The 24,074-nt window shown below is 42.3% G+C and overlaps 1 protein-coding gene across 4 annotated transcripts in view; it reads right to left on the bottom strand.

Annotated features, from left to right (window-relative positions):
- LOC140739298 (glucocorticoid receptor-like) overlaps positions 1-24,074 on the bottom strand; it is a 101,602-nt gene that overhangs the window by 31,645 nt on the left and 45,883 nt on the right. For all 4 annotated transcript variants that reach the window (XM_073067458.1, XM_073067460.1, XM_073067459.1 and 1 more), the window contains exon 3: positions 5,722-5,888. In XM_073067458.1, coding sequence (XP_072923559.1) covers positions 5,722-5,888 — 167 coding nt within the window. The remainder of the gene's footprint in view (positions 1-5,721; positions 5,889-24,074) is intronic.

Genomic DNA, 24,074 nt, shown 5'->3' with positions numbered 1-24,074 from the left:
CCATTGGTTCAGAGGCAATGAAGTGCAAAATGCAGGAAATTCTACAGATGCTGGAAACCTGGACAAGTACACAAATTACTGAAGGAACTCAGCAGGTCAGTCAACATCTATAAAAAGAAATGAAACATCAACTGTTTATTGCCCTCCATAGATGCCGCCTGTCCTGCTGATTTCCTTCAGCACTGTGCATTTGTTGCTCCAAAGGCACATACAACTAATTTGGGAATAATAAAGAGTGAACAATCTAAGCAGTCGGACCTTTGGAAGACCAGGAGATTGTAAAGGAAGCAGGAATGGCAACACAGTATTGCTGAATGAAGTAATTACATTTATAAGACAAAGGACTTTCCAATGTTTGATCATACAAAGTGGAAACAACATAAAGGAAGACCATGGAACACCTTAAGATAAAGAGTCATCCATAGCCTTAATTTTGAGGCAAATTGGGGTGGATAAATCCACAGACCCTGACAAGGTGTTCTCTCGCACCCTGTGGGAGGCAAGCGCAGTAATTGCAGGGGTCCTACCAGAGCAATTTTAATCATTCTTAACAACAGGTGAGGTACCGGCTAATTTATTTTTTTACTTATTGAGATACAGGCAGAATAGACCCTTCCAGCCCTTCGAGCTGTGCTGTCAAGCAATTCCCCGATCTAAGCCTAGCCTAATCACAGGACAATTTACAATGACCAATTAATCTATGAACTGGTATGTTTAGACTTTGGGAGGAAACTGGAGCACCCATATGAAACCCACGCAGTCAAGGAGAGAACATACAAACTTCATACAGGCAGCAGTGAGAATTGAACATGGGTCTCCTGTACTGTAAAGTGTTGTGCTAATCACTATTTTACTGTGTCATAGATGAAAGCAAGGTAGTCGATGTTGTCTATTTGGACTTTAGCGAGGGATTTGGGGAGGGAATCCAGAATTGGATCAAACTGCTCCACACAGACATCTGTAGCGCAGTCCAAGTCAATGGGTGGGAAACAGACAGCTTCCCCATCAGGTCTGGAGTCAGGCAGGGCTGCCCTCTCTCCGTCTTATTCGTGTGCTGCAAAGAACCCTTTGCCGAAACCATCAAGAGGGATGGGGGCATAAGAGGGGTAATGCTGCCAGGCAGTGGAGGGACCCAAGTCAAAACCTCCCTGTACATGGACAATGTCACCGTCTTCTGCTCTGATCTGAGGTCAGTTCGCAGGCTGATCAGTATCTGCGAACAGTTCGAGCAGGCGTCGGGGGCCAGGGTCAACCACACAAAGAGCGAAGCCATGTTCTTCGGCAACTGGCCTGACCAATCCAGCATCCCCTTCACCATCAGGGCTGATCACGTGAAGGTGTTGGGGGTCTGGTTCGGAGGGGCCGAGGCATGCAACAAGAACTGGCAGGAGCGGACTGCCAATGTCAAAAGAAACTGGGACTGTGGGGAGGGCGGTCCCTATTGATAGCGGGCAAGAACCTGGTCATCAGGTGTGAGGTGCTCTCAGGGCTGCTGTACTTGGCGCAGGTGTGGCCAGTCCCCCACTCCTTCAGCTCGGAAATCACCCGGGCCGTCTTCAGATTCGTCTGGAGATTCAAGGTGAAGCGGGTCAGACGGACCACCATGAACAAGTCCCTGGACAACGGGGGCAAAAATGTTCCCAATGTCGCCCTCACCCTGATGGCCAGCTTCGTGTGTGGCTGCATCAGGTTGTATGTGGATCCCAGGTACGTGGGCACCAAGTACCACTATGTGCCCAGGTTCTACCTGTTGCCCTGGCTACGAAGGATGGGTCTGGCCCCTTTACCATGCAACACCCCTGTCCGCTGGTCGTTGCTGCCATACCTGTCCTTTGTAGAGAAGTTCTTTCAGGTTAACACCTTTGACCACAGGGCCATCAGGCGGTGGTCAGCACGTAAGGTCCTGCAGACACTGCAGGAGAAGGACATGATGGACACAGTGGGGTGGTTCCCTGAGCAGACCGTCCAGTTCATCTGGCAAAATGCCTCATTGCCAGACCTCACCAACAGGCACCAAGACCTCGCCTGGCTGGTGGTGAGAGGGGCCCTCCCAGTCCGATCCCTCCTGTACGTCCGGAACGTCGTCTCCACACCCCTCTGCCCACGGGAGGACTGCAGTGAGGAGGAGTCGGTGACCCACCTCTTTGCACACTGTGCGTTGCGGAGAAGGTGTGGAGGAGGATGGAAGGGACAGTACCGAGGTTCATCCCTAGCAGCTGCGTAACAGAGGACTCTCTGATCTACGGGCTGTTCCCGGGGACGCACATGGAGACCAACATCCGGTGCTGCTGGCAGATCATCAAATCGGTGAAAGATGCTCCTTGGTTGGCCCGAAACTTGATGGTCTACCAGCACATGGAGATGTCCGTGGGGAATGCTGCCGACTGACACATTCTCGGCTGCAGGAGTACGTGTTGAGGGACACACTCAGACTTAGTGCAGCCACCGCAAGGGCCTGGTGGGGAAAGACCACAGTCTAGGGTTCTTCTCCCGCAGGAGTTGAGGGGTAAGGGAGCGGGGTGTATACCCCTCAACAAGTGTATGTAAATATGAAGTAACAGAGTGCCATGTGGGTGGCTGAAGTGTGGGAATGTAAAGACTGTAATGGAAACATTTGTAAAGGACTGAGAGTCATTGAATGGTTTATTGTACATAATTTTATTTTTGAATAAAGTATATTTTGATTTTAAAAAATTTGACAAGGTCTCACATGGGAGGTTGGTCAGGATATTTCAGTTGCTTTGCATTCAAGATAAGGTAGTAACCTAGATTAGATATTGGCTTTGTGGGAGAAGTCAGAGAGTGGTAGTAGATGGTTGTCTCACTGACTGAAGGCCTGTGACTAGTGGAGTGCTGCAGGGATTGGTGATGGTTCCAGTGTTGTCTGTCATCTATATGATAGACCTGGATGATAATGTGGTTAAATGGATCAGCGAATTTGCAGATGGCGCCAACACTGCGGGTGTAGTGGACTGCGAGGAAGACTATCAGAGCTTGCAGTGAGATCTGGACCAGCTGGAAAATGGGCTGAAAATTGCCAGATGAAATTTAATGCAGACAAAAGTGAGGTGTTGTCTACCAGGTTAGGTCTTACACAGTGAATGATAGGGCATTGAGGTGTGTGGTAGAACAAGGGGAATTGGAATACAGGTCCATAATTCATTGAAAGAGGCGGCACAGGTAGTTTAGAAAGCTTTTGGTGCATTGGCCTTCATAAATTGTACTACTGAGTACAGGAGATAGAATGTTATGTTGAGGTTGTACAAGATGTTGGTGAAGCCTAATTTAGAGTATTGGGTGCAGTTTTGGTCACACACGAACAGGAAAGATGTAAATAAGGTTGAAAAAGTACAGAAAATTTACAAGGATGTTGCTTGTACTAGAGGACTTGGGCTAGAAGGAAATATTGAATAGATCTGCACTTCATTCCTTTGAATGCTGAAGACTGAGGAGAGATTTGATAGAGGTATTCAGAATTATGAGGGATACAGATAGGGTAATTGCAAGCTGGTTTTCCACTGAGGTTGGGTGGGACTATAACTGGATGTCGTGGGTTAAGGTTGAAAGGTGAAATGTTTAAGGGGAACATGAGGGAAAACTTCTTCAATCAGAGGGTTGAGAGAGTGGGAAGGAACTGCAAGTGCAATGGTGCATGCGAGTTCAATTTTAATGCTTAAGAGAAGTTTGGATAGGTACATGGATAGTACAGGATTGCTAAGGTCCAGGTGCAGATTGATGGGTGTATGCGGTTTAAATTGGTTGGCTTTGAGTAGATGGGCCAAAGGGCCTGTTTCAATGCTGTAATATTCTATGACTCAATGACTTTAAGTGATGTAATGATACTCATAAATATATGGAACTCGGAGAAACAGGTAGCAACAAGTAAGTTTTTCAAGGGAGACACTGATTTCAGTATAGGACTGGGGAAAAAAAATCAAACTATCTCTATTCTTGAAGGCAACAAAATATCAGAATGCAAAGAAAACTGCTAGAGAAACTCAGTAGGTTGACCAGTATCAGGGAAGGAAAAGGGATAGTTGATATTTTGTGTCATGACCCAGCATTAGAACTTTTGCTGCTTGACCTGCTGTGTTCCTCAAGCAGTCTATGTTTTTAATACTCCAGGTTACAGCACTTGCGGTCTGGTATCTTCAAAATGCCAGCATGCACTTGGAACAGATTTCAGAGTTGATATGTGATAACTGATAACACAGTAAACGGCATTGGATTTAGGTTTGAATAACAAATAACAATTAATCAGTAAAAAATATGATGACAGAATATCTTGTGGAATATTACATTAGGAATAAAAAAGTAAAGATTCAAACCAGGGCATTAAATTTAAAATAACTACAGCAGACAAAGATGAACACTAAATGGGTAACTACACAGATGGACTTAACATAATGATTTAATCTTCCCATAAAATCAGTGTATACCAGAAAGGTAAAATGTCTACTTATATATTTAAACTATCAAAGGAACAAATGATCTAAATGACCAATATTTAACCAAAAGCAAACTCCTAAATATGAGGGGTGATTGATAAGTTTGTGACCTAAGGTAGAAGGAGTCAATAGTCCCCTCCTACATTTACACATTTAGTCCAGTGGTCGTGGAGCATACGGATCCTTTCTTTGCAGAAGTGGTCCACAGCAGGGCTGATTGATAAGTCTGTGGCCTAAGATAGAAGGAGATGAGTTATACAGCTCTCATTACATGCACGTGCAGTTCAACTCTGAGTGAAAATGCAGAAAGGTTGAAGTTAATAACTCATCTCTTTCTACCTTAGGCCACGAACTTATCAGTCACCCCTCTTAAATGCAAAACACAAATCCACCAGACAAGGAAAGCTACACAATAAAAAGAACTGCTAAGAAGGTACAAAAAGGGCAAAATGAAAAACAAAGATAAAAATTAGGAGTGCATAATTTGTTGAAAGCAGTGTCACAGAAGGAAAAGGCTTTTACTATGCTGGTCTTTGCAGTAAGCAAAGGGGTTGGGACATGATGCTGCAAATGCTTTAAGATGGCAAGCCCGTAGTGGAAATACTACTTATGGTTTTGGTCAGTCATCCTGTTACAGGAAAGATGTGGTTAAACTGGAAAGAATACAGAGGGTGTTGCCAGGACTAAAGGGCCCAAGTTATAGGGAAAGATTGGCTGACTAGATCATTATTAACTAGAACATATGGAGTGGTAATTGAGTGTGAACTAAACAAAATCTTTTAAATCTTAAAAAAGGACATGATAGTGTACATAAAGAGAAAAGAATCTGCTTGTAGGAAAGAGTGCAAGTAGAAGATATCCATACAAGGGAGCCACCAAGAAATCCAATAAGAAATTGAGAAGAATGGCCAGGCTATGGAACTTGCTGCCAAGGAGTAACAGCAGCAACTGCCTATATTTAATTACGAGAAGGCTGGCTGAGCATTTGGGAAAGGGGAATCAAAAGTTACAATGATAAGTTAACATGACAGAAGATTGGAGACTATTCAAGTGGAGCGTAAATGCTGGCTGGTATGGAATGGTAGTCCATTTTCATAATGCATGTTTTGCATAATCTTATTTAAGAACAAGCAAATTTCACCGCATGGCTTCTTTTCTTTTGTAGTATTTTGCTTTAATATTTTGGCACACCAGCACTCATGGATTTATGAAAAGAATTTGATTTTGTTCATCTTATCTATGGCATATGGATAAATTATGATCCACTCCTTACCTTCTACTGCTCTTTTGAAAAACACTTTGCAACTGCCACAAGTAAGAACACCATAATGACATCCAGATGCTTCATCTGAGCAAACTAGACAAACTTTGGCAGGTGGCCCCGAGGAGGCATTAGAGGTGGTGGCGGTTGATGAGCTTCCGTCAGATTTCAGAGCAGAGCTGGAGGAAAACAGATATAATTTACATTAAACAAACAATATAACAAAGTTTGGCACATATTCCATGGGTATTCACATTTCAACAGTTCCTTGTTAGATTTGTATTGCTTGTCAAAGCATTTCTCTGACACTGATGTAATCCAGCTCTCTGGAAGGACAAGCTCAAACAATAATGGATTGGGATAATGTCTCGACCCAATGAACTAAAAAAGGGGTGTAATACAATTATAATCTATAATTATAATTTGTAATATTAATTTCTAACTGAATCCATTAACTGCAGCGATCCAATCAAGACTTTCTTTAGAATGTGTCATTGTGTAACTTTCCTGCTTTTAGTATGTTAAATAAATGCTCACTCCAGGTTAAGTGGCTCAACCCAAATTTTTGACTATCCACTTCCCAGGATGCTGCCTGACCTAAACAATACTGCTCAAAGGCACATACCAAGATCATACCATGTAACAATCATGTGAAATTAAAAAATGAGCAATAATATTTCTATCTCATTGTAACAACAGTGACTATGTTTCCTAATGACTTATCACTTGGCAAGGTTAGCTCAGTTAAAAGTTACTTCTCCATCCTACCTACCAACCTGATATTGCTCTTTAATACAGAAGCCACTATATTACTTTATTTGTCCTTCAATATAGCTTGTGTTTTCTTAACATTTTCCACCTATAGCACTCTGCCCACTTTTTACTATTATGTTTCAAGCAGAAGCTTCATCTCCCAGTAAAGTCATGCAGGCCCAAGTGTGTACATACTAAACCATACAAATGTTGTTTGCTCAAGTACAATGACAGAGTTCTGAGCAATTCTGGTACATAACTGGGATTTGATCCCAGGGATGTCATGCAGCCCAAATGTGGGATACTTAACCTTATAATTGAAGTTTTCTCAAGTTCAATGACATAGCACCAACCATTTCTGGTGCAGAAGAGAATTAGACACATTTAGCATTTGCCAGTATCCTAGGATTATTCCAAAAAGCAAACTCATTTTCTCTACTACCAATCACATCCTCTGCCATTTCCAACAAAGAAGTCCAAAGAACTTCATTGTGACTAGTTTGAAATCATGTGCTCAATTGATTCTGCTGCATATCTAGTCTTCACAGTCCACTCCACTGAACTTATGCCTGCTTCTAAGTACTCTTTCTATTCTCCTCACATTTGCTACAACATGTTCATACAATATTGTGCTTATGAACATCTTGCCCACTTGGCACTGTTACGAATGTGCCACAACTCTGAGGGGCCGAAGGGTACAAAGTAGCCCCCTCCTTCTTGAGAATCGCAAGATCGCTATTAATTCGGGTCTGGGACCCAGGAAATGAGAGAGAATCCTCAAGGTTTTGGAATGTCCTGGCCCCTCCGCAAGACAAAGCCACGGAAAACGGCCATTGTCTCTTGGAGACGGAATTGTGTATTGAGTACTGTACTATTCATTGAAGCCCTCAGGGAATGACCAGAGTGGGCTGGTTGAGGGATTGCATCATCCCAACCTGATTGACATCTGAGACCCCGTGAATAAGGATAAAAGAGGGTCTGGGGAACAACCCCTTTAGATGCACCAGGAGAAACGCTAGAAATCCTGTGACAGCGTTTAATAGCGACAGCCAGTGGGGGCCCGCGTGCGTTCTTTCCCTTTGCCGGGATTGGGGCCTTACCACAGAAGAACGGCTTTAGCTAAAGGAGAAATCAACACCAACGGAACTCTGGAAGGATCGACATCATAAAAAGGAAAAGCTGGCAAGTTTCTAAAAACTCTCTCTTGACTCCAACCAAAGGCTGCAGCCTGAATGAATTTGAGTGACTTTTATATTTCCATCGGACAATACATTATCCCCTAAACAACGATAGAGCTATTTCTTATTGATTATTATTATACCTGCACTTTTAGATTTAGTATTGATGACGTATATTATCTGTATGTTTGCACTGATATTATTTTGTGTATTTTTATCAATAAATACTGTTAAAAATAGTACCATCAGACTTCAACGGACCTCTCTATCTTTGCCGGTAAGTGACCCAGTTACGGGGTTCGTAACAGCACGCTTCTTGGTTTGTTGACAACAAACTGCTGACTTCACAACTTCCTTTTTTAAAAAAATCACAAGGTTACGTAATACCTTAAATAATTCTCTCATGTCTTCCTTCTTATAAAAACATGGAATTGTGAACCGCAATTGCAGCTTTCAGCCACACAGAACCATACAGAAAATGAACTGGAGTAGCCAGTACCAAAAGTACAGGTCAGAGGCCATGAACCTTGCAGCATGCAACTCACCAGTTGACTCCCCTTAGCTTTGCTAAAGTGACAGAATATTCTGTTTGGATGACCACTGCTTTAGCGAAATGGTGCATGTGAACCACAGTGGCATGTTGTGAGCTGCTTACAAAATTCCTAAATGTACCTCTTCTAAATTCCACTCACTGCAATCTGCAGCCTGTAATTTCCCTTTAAGCAACATACTTTTGAACTGCCTTAATGAACTAGCTATTTCACAATCTTCTGAAGGAGACGGCAAGCTTAACTTCCAGCATGCAGGTACAGTATATTTAAGCAGATGAAAAGGCATTGCCACAGTTGGAAGAGAGGGAAGAGGGGAGGATTCTAAGCCAGGTTGAGACGCAGAGGAATGAAACTCCCTTAACCCAGCATCTTGTTAGCAAACATACTGTTGTTGGAGAACAAGACTGAGGATCTACGGGCAAGATTGCTCTATCAGAGGAAAATAAAGAGTTGCTGTGTTCTGTGTTTCAGAAATATGGCTCACTCTGAACATGCTAGATACGTCAGTAAGAGGCAAAAGCTTGTTGATACGGGACCTTTTCAGAATGGCAGGCAGTGACTAGTGGGTACCGCAAGGCTCAGTGCTGGGACCCCAGTTGTTTACAATATATATTAATGATTTAAACAAGGGAATTAAATGCAGCATCTCCAAGTTTGCGGATGACAGGAAGCTGGGCGGCAGTGTTAGCTGTGAGGAGGATGCTAAGAGGATGCAGGGTGACTTGGTTAGGTTAGGTGAGTGGGCGAATTCATGGCAGATGCAATTTAATGTGGATAAATGTGAGGTTATCCACTTTGGTTGCAAGAACAGGAAAACAGATTATTATCTGAACGGTGGCCGATTAGGAAAAGGGGAGATGCAACGAGACCTGGGTGTCATTGTACACCAGTCATTGAAGGTGGGCATGCAGGTACAGCAGGCGGTGAAAAAGGCAAATGGTATGTTGGCATTCATAGCAAAAGGATTTGAGTACAGGAGCAGGGAGGTTCTACTGCAGTTGTACAAGGCCTTGGTGAGACCGCACCTAGAATATTGTGTGCAGTTTTGGTCCCCTAATCTGAGGAAAGACATTTTTGCCATAGAGGGAGTACAGAGAAGGTTCACCAGATTGATTCCTGGGATGGCAGGACTTTCATATGAAGAAAGACTAGATCGACTAGGCTTACACTCACTGGAATTTAGAAGATTGAGGGGGGAATCTTATTGAAATATATAAAATTCTAAAGGGATTGGACAGACTAGATGCAGGAAGATTGTTTCCAATGTTGGGGAAGTCCAGAACGAGGGGTCACAGTTTAGGGATAAAGGGGAAGCCTTTTAGGACCGAGATGAGGAAAAACTTCTTCACACAGAGAGTGGTGAATCTGTGGAATTCTCTGCCACAGGAAACAGTTGAGGCTGGTTCATTGGCTATATTTAAGAGGAAGTTAGATATAGCCCTTGTGGTTAAAGGGATCAGGGGGTATGGAGAGAAAGCAGGTACAGGGTTCTGAGTTGGATGATCAGCCATGATCATACTGAATGGCGGTGCAGGCTCGAAGGGCCGAATGGCCTACTCCTGCACCTATTTTCTATGTTTCTATGATACATAGAATGGACCAAACCGTTGATTAGAAGGCAAAAGGTAGGGGTGTATGTTTCATGATAAGCTCTTTGTGGTGCTTGGACATTGAGGATTTTTATTCCTCTTGTTTCCCTGACTCGGAATATCTAATGATTAAATGCCAGCAAGACCAAAGAGCTGATTATTGACTTGAAGAGGAAACCGTTGGCCCATGAGCTAGTCCTCATCAGGAGATTAGAAGTGGAGAGTTTGTGCCACCTACAGGATACATAATAGTAACTTAAAACACCCTTTATACATTATCTTTGAAACTCATAACCTCCATCAGCTGAAAAGTGCAGCAAAAGCATTGGAACACTAACACCTGGAAGTTGCCTTCCAAACCACACACCATCTTGACTTAGAAATACAGTGGATTCTGCTGAAATGGGACACATTTGGACCAGTACATTTTGGCTCAATTAAGTGGCAGTCCCAATTGGACAAAGTTTCATGCAAATAGTTAAGAAGGTATAAAAAAAAGACACTTTGTTTAACTGAGGAACAAACTATGCATTAAAAAATAAATACATAACAAATTAGAACACTACGAATGCTACTACAGTACTATAAATCTCCAACAGTACTATAAATTTCCAATTCGTTATCGACAGAGGACTTCATCCAGTGTTTGCTGCCATGTACGGTGTGTCCAGGAATGGACAGCACCTCTGGTGAAAAGGCTTGTGGCGTCCATTTGGTCCCCACTCAGCTCTCACCTGTGGCTCCAAGTAACTGCTTGCATACAACAGTATCCATACCATGATAAACGACTTTGCCAGGCAAGCTAAACCAGGTGAGGGTGGCTGCCAGGCTTCATACCCCGGTCCTAGCTTGTGTAGTCAGCTCTGGCAGACTAGATGAATCAGATCAACAATGAAATCCATCAGCCAAGAAGGCAGTACTGCAACACTTTGAGGAGAGCAAAGGCATGATAAGGCACAGTATTAGCAATGGTTATCCATTGTAACCAAGGAAGACCCCTGTTTGTGACGACTACTCATACCACTGGACCCAGAATTCTAAGGTCAAGAGCGGAACTGTCGCAGTGCAACAGTTTTTCCACTTTAAAAACTCTCCCACACAGATTTCACTGTCAGATATGATGGACAACTATCACACTGCTGTGTTCTTTTGATTGACTGTAAATGGAACAACATTAGTGTGCAAACACCGAGTGCAGATCATGGATTACCTTCATACAATATTTTCCACAACTGTATCCTTCAAATCCTCAGTTTCATTGTAATATTCAAGATGTTTACTGATACCCTAAAATTCTTTGTACTTCCTTGCCTGAAAAAGTGAAGTAGTTTCATTTCACTAGTATCTTCAAGCCTGACTTTGAAACCACAGTGAGCAAAGCAATTCTAAATAGTCTTACTGCTTATTGCCCGTAAACTATCATTGACAAAAATCACTGCTTTTTGAATGCAAACACATGCAAATGACATTATTTAAAAACTGTCCAATGGCCACACAAGTTCATGCAGCTGATGCTAGTTAGAAACTGTTCGCCAACATTCTCCTGTCCCAATTAAACTGTATAGTGACCCAAATAAACATTTGGGTCTGTACTCACTGAAATATAGAAGAATATCTGGAGATCTCATTGAAATCTACCAAATATTGAAAGGACTAGATAGGTTGGATGTTTCCTATGATTGGGGGTATCCAGAACTAGAGCGCAGAGCCTCAAAACTAAGGGGCAACCTTTTAGAACAGAAGGAAGATTTTTTTTTAGCCAGTGAGCAGCGAATCTGTGGAATACTCTGCCCCAGACTGTGGCAGAGGTCAAGACCGTGCGTATATTTAAGATGGAAGTTGATTGTTTCCTGATCGGTCATAGCATCAAAGGATATGTCAAGAAGGCATGTGTATGGGGTTGAGTGAAATCCAGGGTCAGCCATGATGCAATGACAAGAGCAGATTCGATGGGCTGGATGGCCTAATTCTGCTCCTATGTCTTATGGAATCCTGCTTATTTTCTTGAATAGTTTGTTGTTCTTTAAGAATAGTCCCCCAATAAGCAACTGCCCCAATTAACCAATGCACCAATTAATCAGAATCCACTGTATAACACCATTCCTTTACCATCAGTGGGTCAAAATTATGGAACTCCCTCTCTAACAACAGTGTGGGTATATTCACACCTCAAAGACCGCAGTGGTTCATGGAAGCTCATTAGCATCTTCTGAATGGCAATTATGCTAGCTCAGCCTGAAAGCGCTCAACAACTGAATGAATAAAAAAGTAAGTGCATATTTCTAAGTACAATAATAATGAATCATGATGATTATTATCTCAACAATATTCTGGAAGTTTTCTAGATATCTGTTCACTTTTCATTTTCAGGGAATAGTGCCAGATAATAGAGGATTTTTTTTAAGTGTACTCTATGCCTGTACAAATGATAAAGTGGGAGATGGTAGGTGCTATAGTGCTGATATAAAGTATTCACCCCCTCTCCCTTGAAGTTTTCATGTTTTATTGTTTTACAGCATTGAATTACAGTGGATTTAATTTGGCTTTTTGACAATGATCAATAGAAAAGACCTTTGTGTTAAAGTGAAAACAAATTTCAATAAATTGGTCTAAATTTATTACAATTATTAAACATAACATAATTGACTGCATAATTGCTCACCCCCTTCAAGTTAGTATTTAATGGATGCATCTTTGGCAGCAATTATAGCCTTGAGTCTGTATGGATAGGTCCATATCAGCATTACACATCTGGACACTGCAGTTTTTCCCATTCTTCTTTACAAAACTGCTCAAGCTCTGTCACATTATATGGAGATTGTGAGTGAACAGCCCTTTTCAAATTCAGCTACAAATTCTCAATTGGATTGAAGTCTGGACTCTGACTTGGCCACTCCGGCACATTAACTTTTTGTTATTTTTAAACCATTCCTGTGTAGCTTTGGCTTTATGCTTGAGGTCAATGTCTTGCTGGAAAACAAATTTTCTCCAAGTTGCAGTTCTCTTTCAGACTGCATCAGGTTTTCCTCCAGGATTTCCCTATATTTTGCTGATTTCATTTTACCCTCTATCTTTACAAGCCTTCCAGGGTCTGCTGCATTGAAGCATTTCCACAGCATGATGCACCCACCAGCATGCTTCATGGTAGGGATGGTGTGTTTTTGATTTGGAACAAGAAGGCAGCGGGAGAGCACCTAAGGATTTCCAGCGGGAAGACATTTTGAGTTCTCGGAAGAGAGAGGCCAGACTGCGCAGGCGCGTGACGTCAACCAGTTGAGCGCGAACAGTTTAAAAAGGGCAAGGAATCTGCAGAAGTTTTTGATTCGGAACAAGAAGGCAGTAGGAGAGCACCTAAGGATTTCCAGCGGGAAGACATTTTGAGTTCTCGGGAGAAGAGAGAGGCCAGACTGTGCAAGTGCGTGATGTCAGCCAGTGGAGCGCCAACAGTTTAAAACAGCCATATCCAGCGGGCAGCGGAGTGAGAGGCAGCAGAGTGAAAGGGCTTTGGCTCCACAGGCTTCAGCAGTAACGGGAAGAGGTGAGGAAGTTGTTGATTGCAAAAGGAGGTAGTATGTGTGTGAGGCCAGTTTTCTGTGGTCGGTGTCAGATGTGGGAGGTCCTGGAGTCTCCCGGCGTCCCGGACGGCCACATCTGCACCCGATGCATCGAGATGCAACTCCTAAGGGACCGTGTTAGGGAACTGGAGCTGCAACTCGATGACCTTCATCTGGTCAGGGAGAGTGAGGTGGTGATAAGAGAGGAGTTACAGACAGGTGGTCACTCCAGGGCCACAGGGGACAGAGAATTGGGTCACAGTCCGGAGAGGGAAGGGGAAGAGTCAGGTACTAGAGTACCCCTTGACAGTAAGTACTCCTGTTTGAGTACTGTTGCGGGGGGGGGAAACAGCCTACCTGGGGGAAGCGACAGTAGCCGTGCCTCTGGCACAGAGTCTGGCCCTGTGGCTCAGAAGGGTAGGGAAAAGAAGAGGAAGGCAGTAGTGATAGGGGACTCTATAGTCAGGGGTTCAGACAGACGATTCTGTGGACACAGGAAAGAAACTCAGATGGTAGTTTGCCTCCCAGGTGCCAGGGTCTGGGATGTTTCTGATCACGTCCAAGATATCCTGCGGTGGGAGGGAGAACAGCCAGAGGTCGTGGTATATACTGGTACCAATGACATAGGTAGGAAAAGGGAAGAGGTCCTGAAAGAAGACTACAGGGAGTTAGGAAGGAAGTTGAAAAGCAGGACCTCAAAGGTAGTAATCTTGGGATTCCTGCCTGTGCCACACGACAGTGAGAATAGGAATAAAATGAGGTGGAGGATAAATGCATGGCTGAGGGATTGGAGCAGGGGGCAGGGATTCAGATTTCTGGATCATTGGAACCTCTTTTGGGGTGTGTGTGACCTGTACAAAAAGGACGGGTTGCACTTGAATCCCAGGGGGACCAATATCCTAGCGGGCAGGTTTGATAGAGCTGTTGGGGAGGGTTTAAACTAGGTTGGCAGGGGGGTGGGAATCAGAATGTGAGTGCAGGGATTAAGGTAGGACAAGGGCATGATGCTAAGAGTTCTGAGTTGATGAGGAAGGACAGGCAGGGGACAGAACATAATTGTAGCCAGTTAAAACGTGTCTATTTCAATGCTAGGAGTATTAGGAACAAGGAGGATGAACTTAGAGCATGGATTAGTACGTGGAACTACGATGTTGTGGCCGTTACTGAAACTTGGTTGGAGGAAGGGCAGGATTGGATCATACAGGTCCCGGGATTCAGGTGTTTTAAAAGGAATAGGATGGGAGTTAGAAAAGGCGGGTGGGGGAGTGGCATTGCTTGTCAGGGATAGTATCACGGCTACAGAAAGGGAGGACGCTGCAAAAGGAGTGTCCACAGAGTCAGTCTGGGTGGAAGTCAGAAATAGGAAGAGATCAATCACTGTGCTGGGAGTAGTCTATAGGCCCCCAAATAGCCCTCGGGACACCGAGGAGCAGATAAGCAGGCAGATTTTAGAATGGAGCAGGAAATGCAGGGTAGTAGTTATGGGTGATTTCAACTTCTTTCATATTGACTGGCACTTCCCCAGTGCAAGGGGGATATATGGGGCCGAATTTGTCAGGTGTGTTCAAGAAAGATTCCTGACACAGTATGTGGACCAGCCGACGAGAGGAGAGGCTATACTGGATCTAGTTCTGGGTAATGAACCTGGTCAGGTGACAGACCTCTTGGTGGGGGAGCATTTTGGTGAGAGTGACCATAACTCCCTTAGCTTCAGCATAGCTATGGGAAGGGATAAAATCAGATGAAATGGTAAAGTGCTTAACTGGGGAAGGGCTAACATTGAAGGGATGAGGCAGGAACTAGCGAGAGTAAACTGGAAACAGATGTTCAAAGGGGAAAGCACAGGAGTAATGTAGGAGAAGTTTAGGGACCACTTGAGCTGGGTTCAGGATAGGTTTGTCCCACTGAGGCAAGGAAAAAATGGTAGGAAAAGGGAACCATGGCTGACGAAACATGTGAGGCAACTCGTCAAGAGGAAAAAGGAAGCATACGGTAGATATAAGAAGCAGGAAGTAGGAGGGGCTTATGAAAAATATTGGGTAGCCAGGAAGGAGCTAAAGAAATGACTTAGGAGAGCTCGAAGGGGGCATGAGAAGGCTTTGGCATGTAGGATTAAGGAGAACCCCAAGGCATTCTATGTGTATGTGAAGAATAGGAGGATGATGAGAATGAAGGTAGGACCACTAAAGGATAAAGAAGGCAACATGTACCTGGAGGCGGAGGAGGTTGGGGAGGTCCTAAATGAATACTTTGCTTCAGTATTCACAAGTGAAAAGGATCTCGATCAGGATGAAGTCGAGGTAGAGCAAGCCTGTGTGCTGGACAGTGTGGAGATTAAGGAAGAAGTAGTGCTGGATCTTCTTAAAACATTAAGATTGATAAATCCCCAGGGCCGGATATGATACACCCCAGGTTGTTGTGGGAATTGAGAGAAGAGATCGCAGGAGCATTGGCCATGATCTTTGAATCCTCTCTGGCTGCAGGGGAGGTGCCAGAGGACTGGAGAATGGCAACATGTAGTTCTCTTGTTTAAAAAAGGTAATAGGGAGAAACCTGGGAACTATAGACCGGTGAGTCTTACGTCAGTGGTATGCAAACTACTGGAAAGGATTCTTAAGGATAGGATCTAAGAGCATTTGGAGAAGTAGTCTACTCATGGATAGTCAACATGGCTTTGTGAAGGGAAGATCATGCCTCACGAGCCTTATTGAGTTTTTTGAAGAGGTAACAAAAGAAATTGAGCAAACACGAGGAAATCTGCAGATGCTGGAAATTCAAACAACAACACACACAAAATGCTGGTGGAACACAGCAGGCTAGACAGCATCTATGGGGAGAAGCGATGTCGACGTTTCGGGCCGAGACCCTTCGTCAGGACTCACTTCGACGAAGGGTCTCGGCCCGAAACGTCGACATCGCTTCTCCCTATAGATGCTGCCTAGCCTGCTGTGTTCTACCAGCATTTTGTGTGTGTTGTTAAAAGAAATTGATGAGGGTAGGGCAGTGGATGTGGTCTACATGGACTTTAGCAAAGCATTTGACAAGGTTTCTGATGAGAGACTCATCCAGAAAGTCATGAGGTATGGGATAAGTGGAACCTTGGCTATTTGGATAAAAAATTGGCTTAAAGGAAGAAAGCAGAGGGTAGTTGTGGAAAGAAAGTGTTCTGCCTGGAGGTCGGTGACTAGTGGAGTGCCGCAGGGATCTGTCCTGGGACCCCTGCTATTTGAGATTTTTATAAATGACTTGGATGTAGAGGCAGAAGGATGGGCGAGTAAGTTTGCAGATGACACGAAGATTGGAGGAGTTGTGGATGGAGCTGTAGGTGGTCAAAGGTTACAAGAGGATATAGACAGGCTGCAGAGTTGGGCAGAAAAATGGCAGATGGAGTTCAATCCAGACAAGTGCGAGGTGATGCATCTTGGAAGGACAAACCAGAAGATTGAGTACAGGATTAATGGTCAATTACTTAAGAGTGTGGATGAACAAAGGGACCTTGGAGTTCAAATCCATACATCCCTCAATGTCGCTGCACAGGTTGATAGGGTAGTTAAGAAGGCCTATGGGATGCTAGGCTTCATTAACAGGGGGATTGAGTTCAAGAGTAGAGAGGTCAAGTTGCAACTCTACAAATCTCTGGTGAGACCGCACTTAAAAGAGTATTGTGTTCAATTCTGGTTACCTCATTATAGGAAGGATGTGGAAGCTATGGAGAGGGTGCAGAGGAGATTTACCAAGATGTTGCCTGGATTGGAGAACAAGTCATATGAAACAAGGTTAGCAGAGCTGGGACTTTTCTCTTTGGATCATAGAAGAATGAGAGGGGACTTGATAGAGATGTACAAGATTATGAGAGGCACAGATAGGGTGGATAGTCAGTACCTGTTTCCCAGGGCACCAGTAGCAAACACCAGAGAGCATATGTACAAAATTAAGGGAGGGAAGTTTAGGGGAGACATCAGGGGTAAGTTTTTTTTACACAGAGGGTTGTGAGTGCCTGGAATGACTTGCCAGGGATGGTGGTGGAGGCTAAAACATTAGGGGTATTTAAGAGCCTCTTGGACAGGCACATGGATGAAAGAAAAATTGAATGTTATGGGGTAGTGTGGGTTTAGTACCTTTTTAAAGGATTATATGGGTCGGCACAACATGGAGGGCTGAAGGGCCTGTACTGTGCTGTAGTGCTGTATGGTTCTATGATGTGCAGTGTTTGGCTTACAACAAAACATAGCCCTTAGTCTGATGGCCAAAAAGCTCAATTTTGGTTTCATCAGACTATAGTACCTACTTCGAGCTGACTTCAGTTTCTCCCACAGGCCTTCTGGCAAACTCTAGCTGAGTTTTCATGTGAAATTTTTTCAACAGTGGCCTTCTCTTTGCCACTCTCCCATAAAGCTGAAATTAGTGAAGCACTTGGGCAGCAGTTGTTGTATGCGCAGACTCCCCTATCTCAGCCACTGGAGCTTGTAAGTCCTCCAGAGTTGTCATAGGTCTCTCAGGGGCGTCCCTCACTAGTCCCCTTCTTGCATGGTCACTTAGTTTTTGAGGATGGCCTGCTTTGAGCAGATTTACAACTGTCACATATTCTTTTCATTTCTTGATGATTGTCTTAATTGTATTCCAAGGGATATTCAGTAACTTGGAAATTTTATTGTATGCTTCTCCTGACTTGTACTTTTCAATAAAATTTTTGCAGAGTTGCTTGGAGTGTTCTTTTGTCTTCATGCTGTAGTTTTTGCCAGGATACTGACTCACCAGCAGTCTGACCTTCCAAATACAGGTGTATTTTTACTACAATCAATTGAAACACCTTGACTGCACAGGTGATTTGCTTTTAACTAATTATGTAACTTCTAAAACCAACTGGCTGTACCAGTGATGATTTTGTATATCATATTAAAGGGGGTGAATACTTATGCAATCAATTATTTTGTGTTTTATATTTGTAATTAATTTAGATCACCTTGTAAAAATCTGTTTTCACCTTGACAGGAAAGTGGGTTTTTTTCTGATCAGTGTCAAAGAAAGCCAAATTCAATCCCGTTATTCAATGCTGTAAAACAATAAAACATGAAAACTTTGGGGGGGGGGGGGTTAGATGAATATTTTTATAGGCACTTTAAGTAGTGCTAAAATAAAAATCCAATTGCTTGAATGGTAGGGATGTTAATTTTGTATGTGCAATATGATTTTAATATGCTTTTAATCAGAATAGAAGATTTAGCCATTAATTAGATATAGAAGCTTTTGCTGTTTTCACCGAGTTTATTTTTGGAAAATCTGAGCACAACTGACACATAAATGACCATCTGAAATGTTGGAAAATTATCATTTAATCTGAAATTGTGAAGAAAAATATCTGAATCAACATTAAAATTCTAAACATAAAAACATAAAAACACTAACATGACCCATCAGGCAAGAGAAAGGTATCTTCCACCTAACTGAAAAATATTAAAACCTAGCAAAAGAAAGTAAAAGCCCAGTAACAAAATGAATTCCTTGCATAAAATGGTAGCTGCCACCATTTGGAGAAATCTGTGCATTTTTCTCACATACAAGCAGCTGAGCACAGTTCAGTCTTGGAATTTTTCCAGTCCGAATAGCTTCAAGGACACAGGCAGTAGAGTTAAGAATACAGCAGAGCAAAATCTGTTCTATTACACAGATTCCCAAATATATAACAAACTTTTGCATGCAAATGAAACACTGCTAATATCTCAATGTTTAAATTGGCATTATTTAGAATGAAGGGACAATTCTCTTCCTCTTTTACAACCTTGAACTTCAATAATGCATTGATAAAATGAAACCAATGAACTAATACAATCACAAAGCATTCTTCCACCACTATTGACAAAACCAGATATTTTCTCCAGACCTAGATAACCTCAGAATGTCTTTTTCTATTGATATCCATTAGTCACCCAGTGCTAAACAATTTTGAAATGAAGTCTTGCATTTAAAAAGCAGTATCACTATTCTTGCAGCTATCTGCCTTGAGCTGTCCTTCACAAAACTTCCCACATTTCAAAATGTCATCAAAACTATGCAATAAGTATATTCTATGGCATCAGAGCAGAAAAATCTCTGGTTTGTAGCTTCCACGAGACTATGTTGGAATGTGGCCAAATGAGCATTAATTTTTCAGAGGAAATCCAGTATTTTGCATGAGGAACGCAGCACTGAGTTCATTGATTGAATTGATCTTATTAAATCTTATCAATCCATCTTCATCTTAGTTTTAATATAATCCCCATTTCCTTTTTATGTGCCTTTTCCTCCTAACTGAACTGTGCTTGCTTTGAATTTAAACTCTCTCCCCCTTGGAATTTTGCTTCTAAAAAAATGCTAGGTTCCTACTTAAGTTGAGTTGTAAGGTAAAAGGCAGACAAAATTGAAAAGGGTGAATACGGAACTGAAGGTGTTATATTTGAATGTACACAGTTTATGGAATAAGGTAGATGAACTTGTAGTACAGTTACAGATTGACATGTATGATGTAGTCATCACTGAATCATGGCTGAAAGAAGATTATAGCTGGAAGCTTAACATCCAAGGACACACATTGCACTGAAAGGACACAGAGTGGTGGGTGTGTGGAATGCAGTGCTAGTAAAGATGGTAGAGGCGGATACAATAAGGTCTTTTAAGCGACTCTTAAACAGGTACATGGAGCTTGGAAAAATAGCAGGCTATGTGGTAGGGAAATTCTAGGCAGTTTCTAGAATGGGTTGTAAGGTCAGCACAGCATAGTGGGTTTAATGTGCTGCAGATTTCTACGTTTCTATGACAGGCAGGTAGGCAGAGGGGAAGGCATGGCTCTGTTGGTAAAAAATCAAATCATATCATTAGAAAGAGGTGGCAGAGTCAGAAGATGTTGAATTGTTGCAGGTAAAGCTAAGGAATTGCAAGGGCAGAAAAATCCTATTGAGTTATATACAAACCCCCATACAATAGTAAGGATGTGGGCTACAAATTACAACAAGAGATAGAAAATACTTGCATGCAGTAGTGATGGGCATTTCAATATGCAGATAGAGTTGTATAATCATGTTGGTGCTAGATCTCAAGTGGGGGAATTTCTTGAAAGATGGCTTTTTAGAGCAGCTCGTGGTTGAGCCACTAGGGGATCAGCTATTCTGGATTGGGTATTGTGCAACGAACCGGAATTGATAAGAGACTTAAAAGGAAACCTTCGGGACCAGTGATCATAATATGATAGGATTCACCCTGAATTTGCGAAGGAGAAGCTAAAGTCAGATGTATCAATATTACAGTGGAGTAAAGGGAATTCTAGAGGGATGAGAGAGGAGCTAGCTAAAATTAATTGGAACTAACACTGGCAGAGATGGTGGCAGAGCAGCAATGACTGGAATATCTGGAAGCAATTCGGAAGGCACAGGCTATATACATCCCAAAGAGGAAGAAGCATCTTTAAGGTATGGTAACATAATTGTGGCTAGCATGAGAACTCAAAGCCAACATAAAAGCCAAAGAGAGGGCATGCTATAAGAGCAAAAATTAGTGGGAAGTTAGAGGATTGGGAAGCTTTTAAAAACTAACAGAAGGCAACTAAAAAGTCATTCAGAAGGAAAAGATGGAATATGAAGATAAGCTGGCCAATAATATTAGAGGATATCAAAAATTTCTTCAGATACATAAAGTGTAAAAGAAAGGTTAATGAGGATATTGGACCGCCAGACAATTATGCTGGAGAGATAGTAATGGAGGACAAGGAAATGGCAGACAAACACAATAATATTTTGATTCAGTCTTCACTGTGGAAGACACTAGCAATACACCATAAGTTTGAGAGTGTCAGAAATGTGTAAAGTTGATATTACTAGGGAGAAGGTTCTTGGGAAACTGAAAGGTCTGAAGGTAAATAAGTCACCTGAACCAGATGGTGTACATCCCAGGGTTCTGAAAGAGGTGGCTGAAGAGACTGTGAAGGCAACGGTAATGATCTTTCAAGAATCGATTGATTAGAACATGGTTCCGGAGGAATGGAAAATTGCAAATGTCACTTCACTGTTCAAGAAGGGAGAGCGGTAGGAGAAAGGAAATCAGAATCAGATTTAATATCACTGGCATATGCTGTGAAATTTGTTAACTTTGCAGCAGCAGTATAATACATGATAAATAGAGGAAAACTGAAATACAGTAAGTACATATATGTATATTAAATAGTTAAATTAAATAGGTAGTGAAAAAACAGAAATATAAAGCAGTGAGGTAGTGCTCATGGGTTCACCGTCCATTTAGAAATTAGATGGCAGAGGGGAAGAAGCTGCTCCTGAATCACTGACTGTGTGCCTTCAGACTTCTGTATTTCCTTTTTAACTGTAACAATGAGAAGAGGGCAACTCCTGTGCAGTGGGGCCCTTAGATGATGGACACTGCTCCTTGAAGATGTATTGGATACTACGGAGGCTAGTACCCATGAAGCTGATTTTACATCTTTCTGCAACTTACTTCGATTTGTGCAGTTGCTCCTGCCACAACCCAGATGGTGATGCAGCCATTCAGAATGTTCTCCACTGTACATTTGTAGAAGTTTGAGTGTTTTAGGTGACAATCCAAATCTCCTCAAACTCCTAATGAATTATAGCTGCCATCTTGCCTTCTTTATAGCTGCACCAATATATCATGACCAGGTTAGGTCCTCAGGAATATTGATACCTGGGTACTTGAAATTGCACACTCTCTCCACTTCTGATTCCTCGATGAGGACTGGGTTCTGATCCTCGTCTGAACTTTTCTGAAATTATAGGCCAGTTAGTCTGACCTTAGTGATTGGGAAGATGATGGAGGCGATTGTCAAGGATATGGTTTCAGAGTACTTGTAGGCACTGGAGTCCACATGGTTTCCTCACGGGAACATCTGTTGGAATTCTTTGAAGAAATAACAAGCAGGATAGGTGGATGTTGCATATTTAAATTTTAGGAATGCCTTTGGCAAGATGCCACACACGGCTGCTTAACAAGTTACGAGTCCATGGTATTACAGGAAAGATACGAGCACGGACAAAGCAGTAGCTGACTGGCAGGAGGCTAAGAATAGGAATAAAGGGAGCCTTTTCTGGTTGACTGCGGTGACTAGTGGTGTTCCACAGGGGTCTGTGTTGGAACTGCTTCTTTTTACTTATCTATCAATGACTTGAATAATGGAATTGATAGCATTCTGGCCAAGTTTGCAGATAATATGAACATAAGTGGAGGGGCAGATAATTTTGAAGTAGAGAGGTTACAGAATGATTTAGATTAGGAGAATGGGCAAAAAAGTGGGAGATGAAACACAATGTCGGGAAGTATATGGTCATGCACTTTGATAGAAGAAATGAAAGGGCTGCCTATTCTCTGAATCCAGAGAAAATTCAAAAATATGAGGTGAAAAGGGACGTGAGTCCTTGTGCAGGATTCTCTAAAGGTTAATTTGCAGGTTGAGTCAGTGGTAAGGCAAATGCAATGTTAACATTCATTTCACAAGGCCTCATTTGAGAGTATTGAGAGCAGTGAGCGTAGTTTTGTGCCTATTATCAAAGAAAGAATGTGCTGTAATTGAAGAGAGTTCAAAGGGGTTCACAAAAATGATTCCAGGGTTGAAAGATTTGTCATATGAAGAGCATTTATTGACTCTGGGCCGCTACTTACTGGAACTCAGAAGAATGAGCAGAGACCTCATTGAAACCTTTCAAATGTTGAAATGCCTTGATAAGGTGGATGTGGACAGAATGCTTTCTATGAGGGGGAGGACTAAGAATAATGGGCATAGCCTCAGAATAGAGGTGTCCTTTTAGAACAGATGAGGAATTTCTTTAGCCACGGAGCGGCGAATCTGTGAAATTTGTTGCCACAAATAGCTGTAGAGGCTAAGACTTTAAGTATACTTGAGGAGGTTGATAGATTCTTGATTAGTCAGAGGATGAAGTAATACAAGGAATAGGCAGGAGACAGGGGCTAAGAGGGAAACTGGATCAGCCATGACAAAATTGCAGAGCAGACTTGATGGACCAAATGGCCTAATTTTGCTCCAATACCTTATAGCCTTCTGGTCTTAAGTCATTGAAATTGTCACTTTTTCCACAAGGTTCTTTCTATTACAAGTTTAAATATAACTACTGTATGTTATCATTTATGAATTATTCTTCCATACTTACCTCTTTTTCATTAATGAGACTTAGAATCAAAATTGCTTCGTTCTCTAATGAATCATTAACACCAAAACAGAGAGATCATTTTCTGATGCATCTATATTAAAGTATGTGAAAAATGATTCAAAATTTGAATATGCAGCTTTATTCATTTTGGGGAACATTCAGTTCCACAAAGCCTTAATAATACCCTTGATCAATATGACTACCTACTACTGCTTTTTTTGCCACTTTGTCTTCCTCAATACATTGAAACACAAAGGGTTAAAATCATTTCCTTCTATCTTTAGCTCTATGTTGAAGCCACTTTATCATAACGCTTCTGAAAATTTTCCTACAAGACTCAGCTGGTGGTGTAGTGGAATCAGCACTGGACTTGAAGGCAGATGGTCCTGAGTTCAAACCCAGCTGGGTCCCAACCTGGGCATCAGCAGTATCTGCGCAGAAAAAAGGCCTGGCAATCTACTTCCGTATCTTGCCATGAAAACCTTATGGTCCATGAGGTCACAAAGAGTCAGACTTGACTTTAACGACAGAACAACAACAAATGGTCTTCACTTTTCAAAACATTATTTACTAGTTA

The sequence above is a fragment of the Hemitrygon akajei genome, chromosome 15, assembly GCF_048418815.1.
Source record: "Hemitrygon akajei chromosome 15, sHemAka1.3, whole genome shotgun sequence".
Classification (NCBI taxonomy): Eukaryota; Metazoa; Chordata; class Chondrichthyes; order Myliobatiformes; family Dasyatidae; genus Hemitrygon; species Hemitrygon akajei.
The sequence above is the reverse complement of the archived record's forward strand: the minus strand, read 5'-3'. Positions and strand labels throughout refer to the sequence as shown.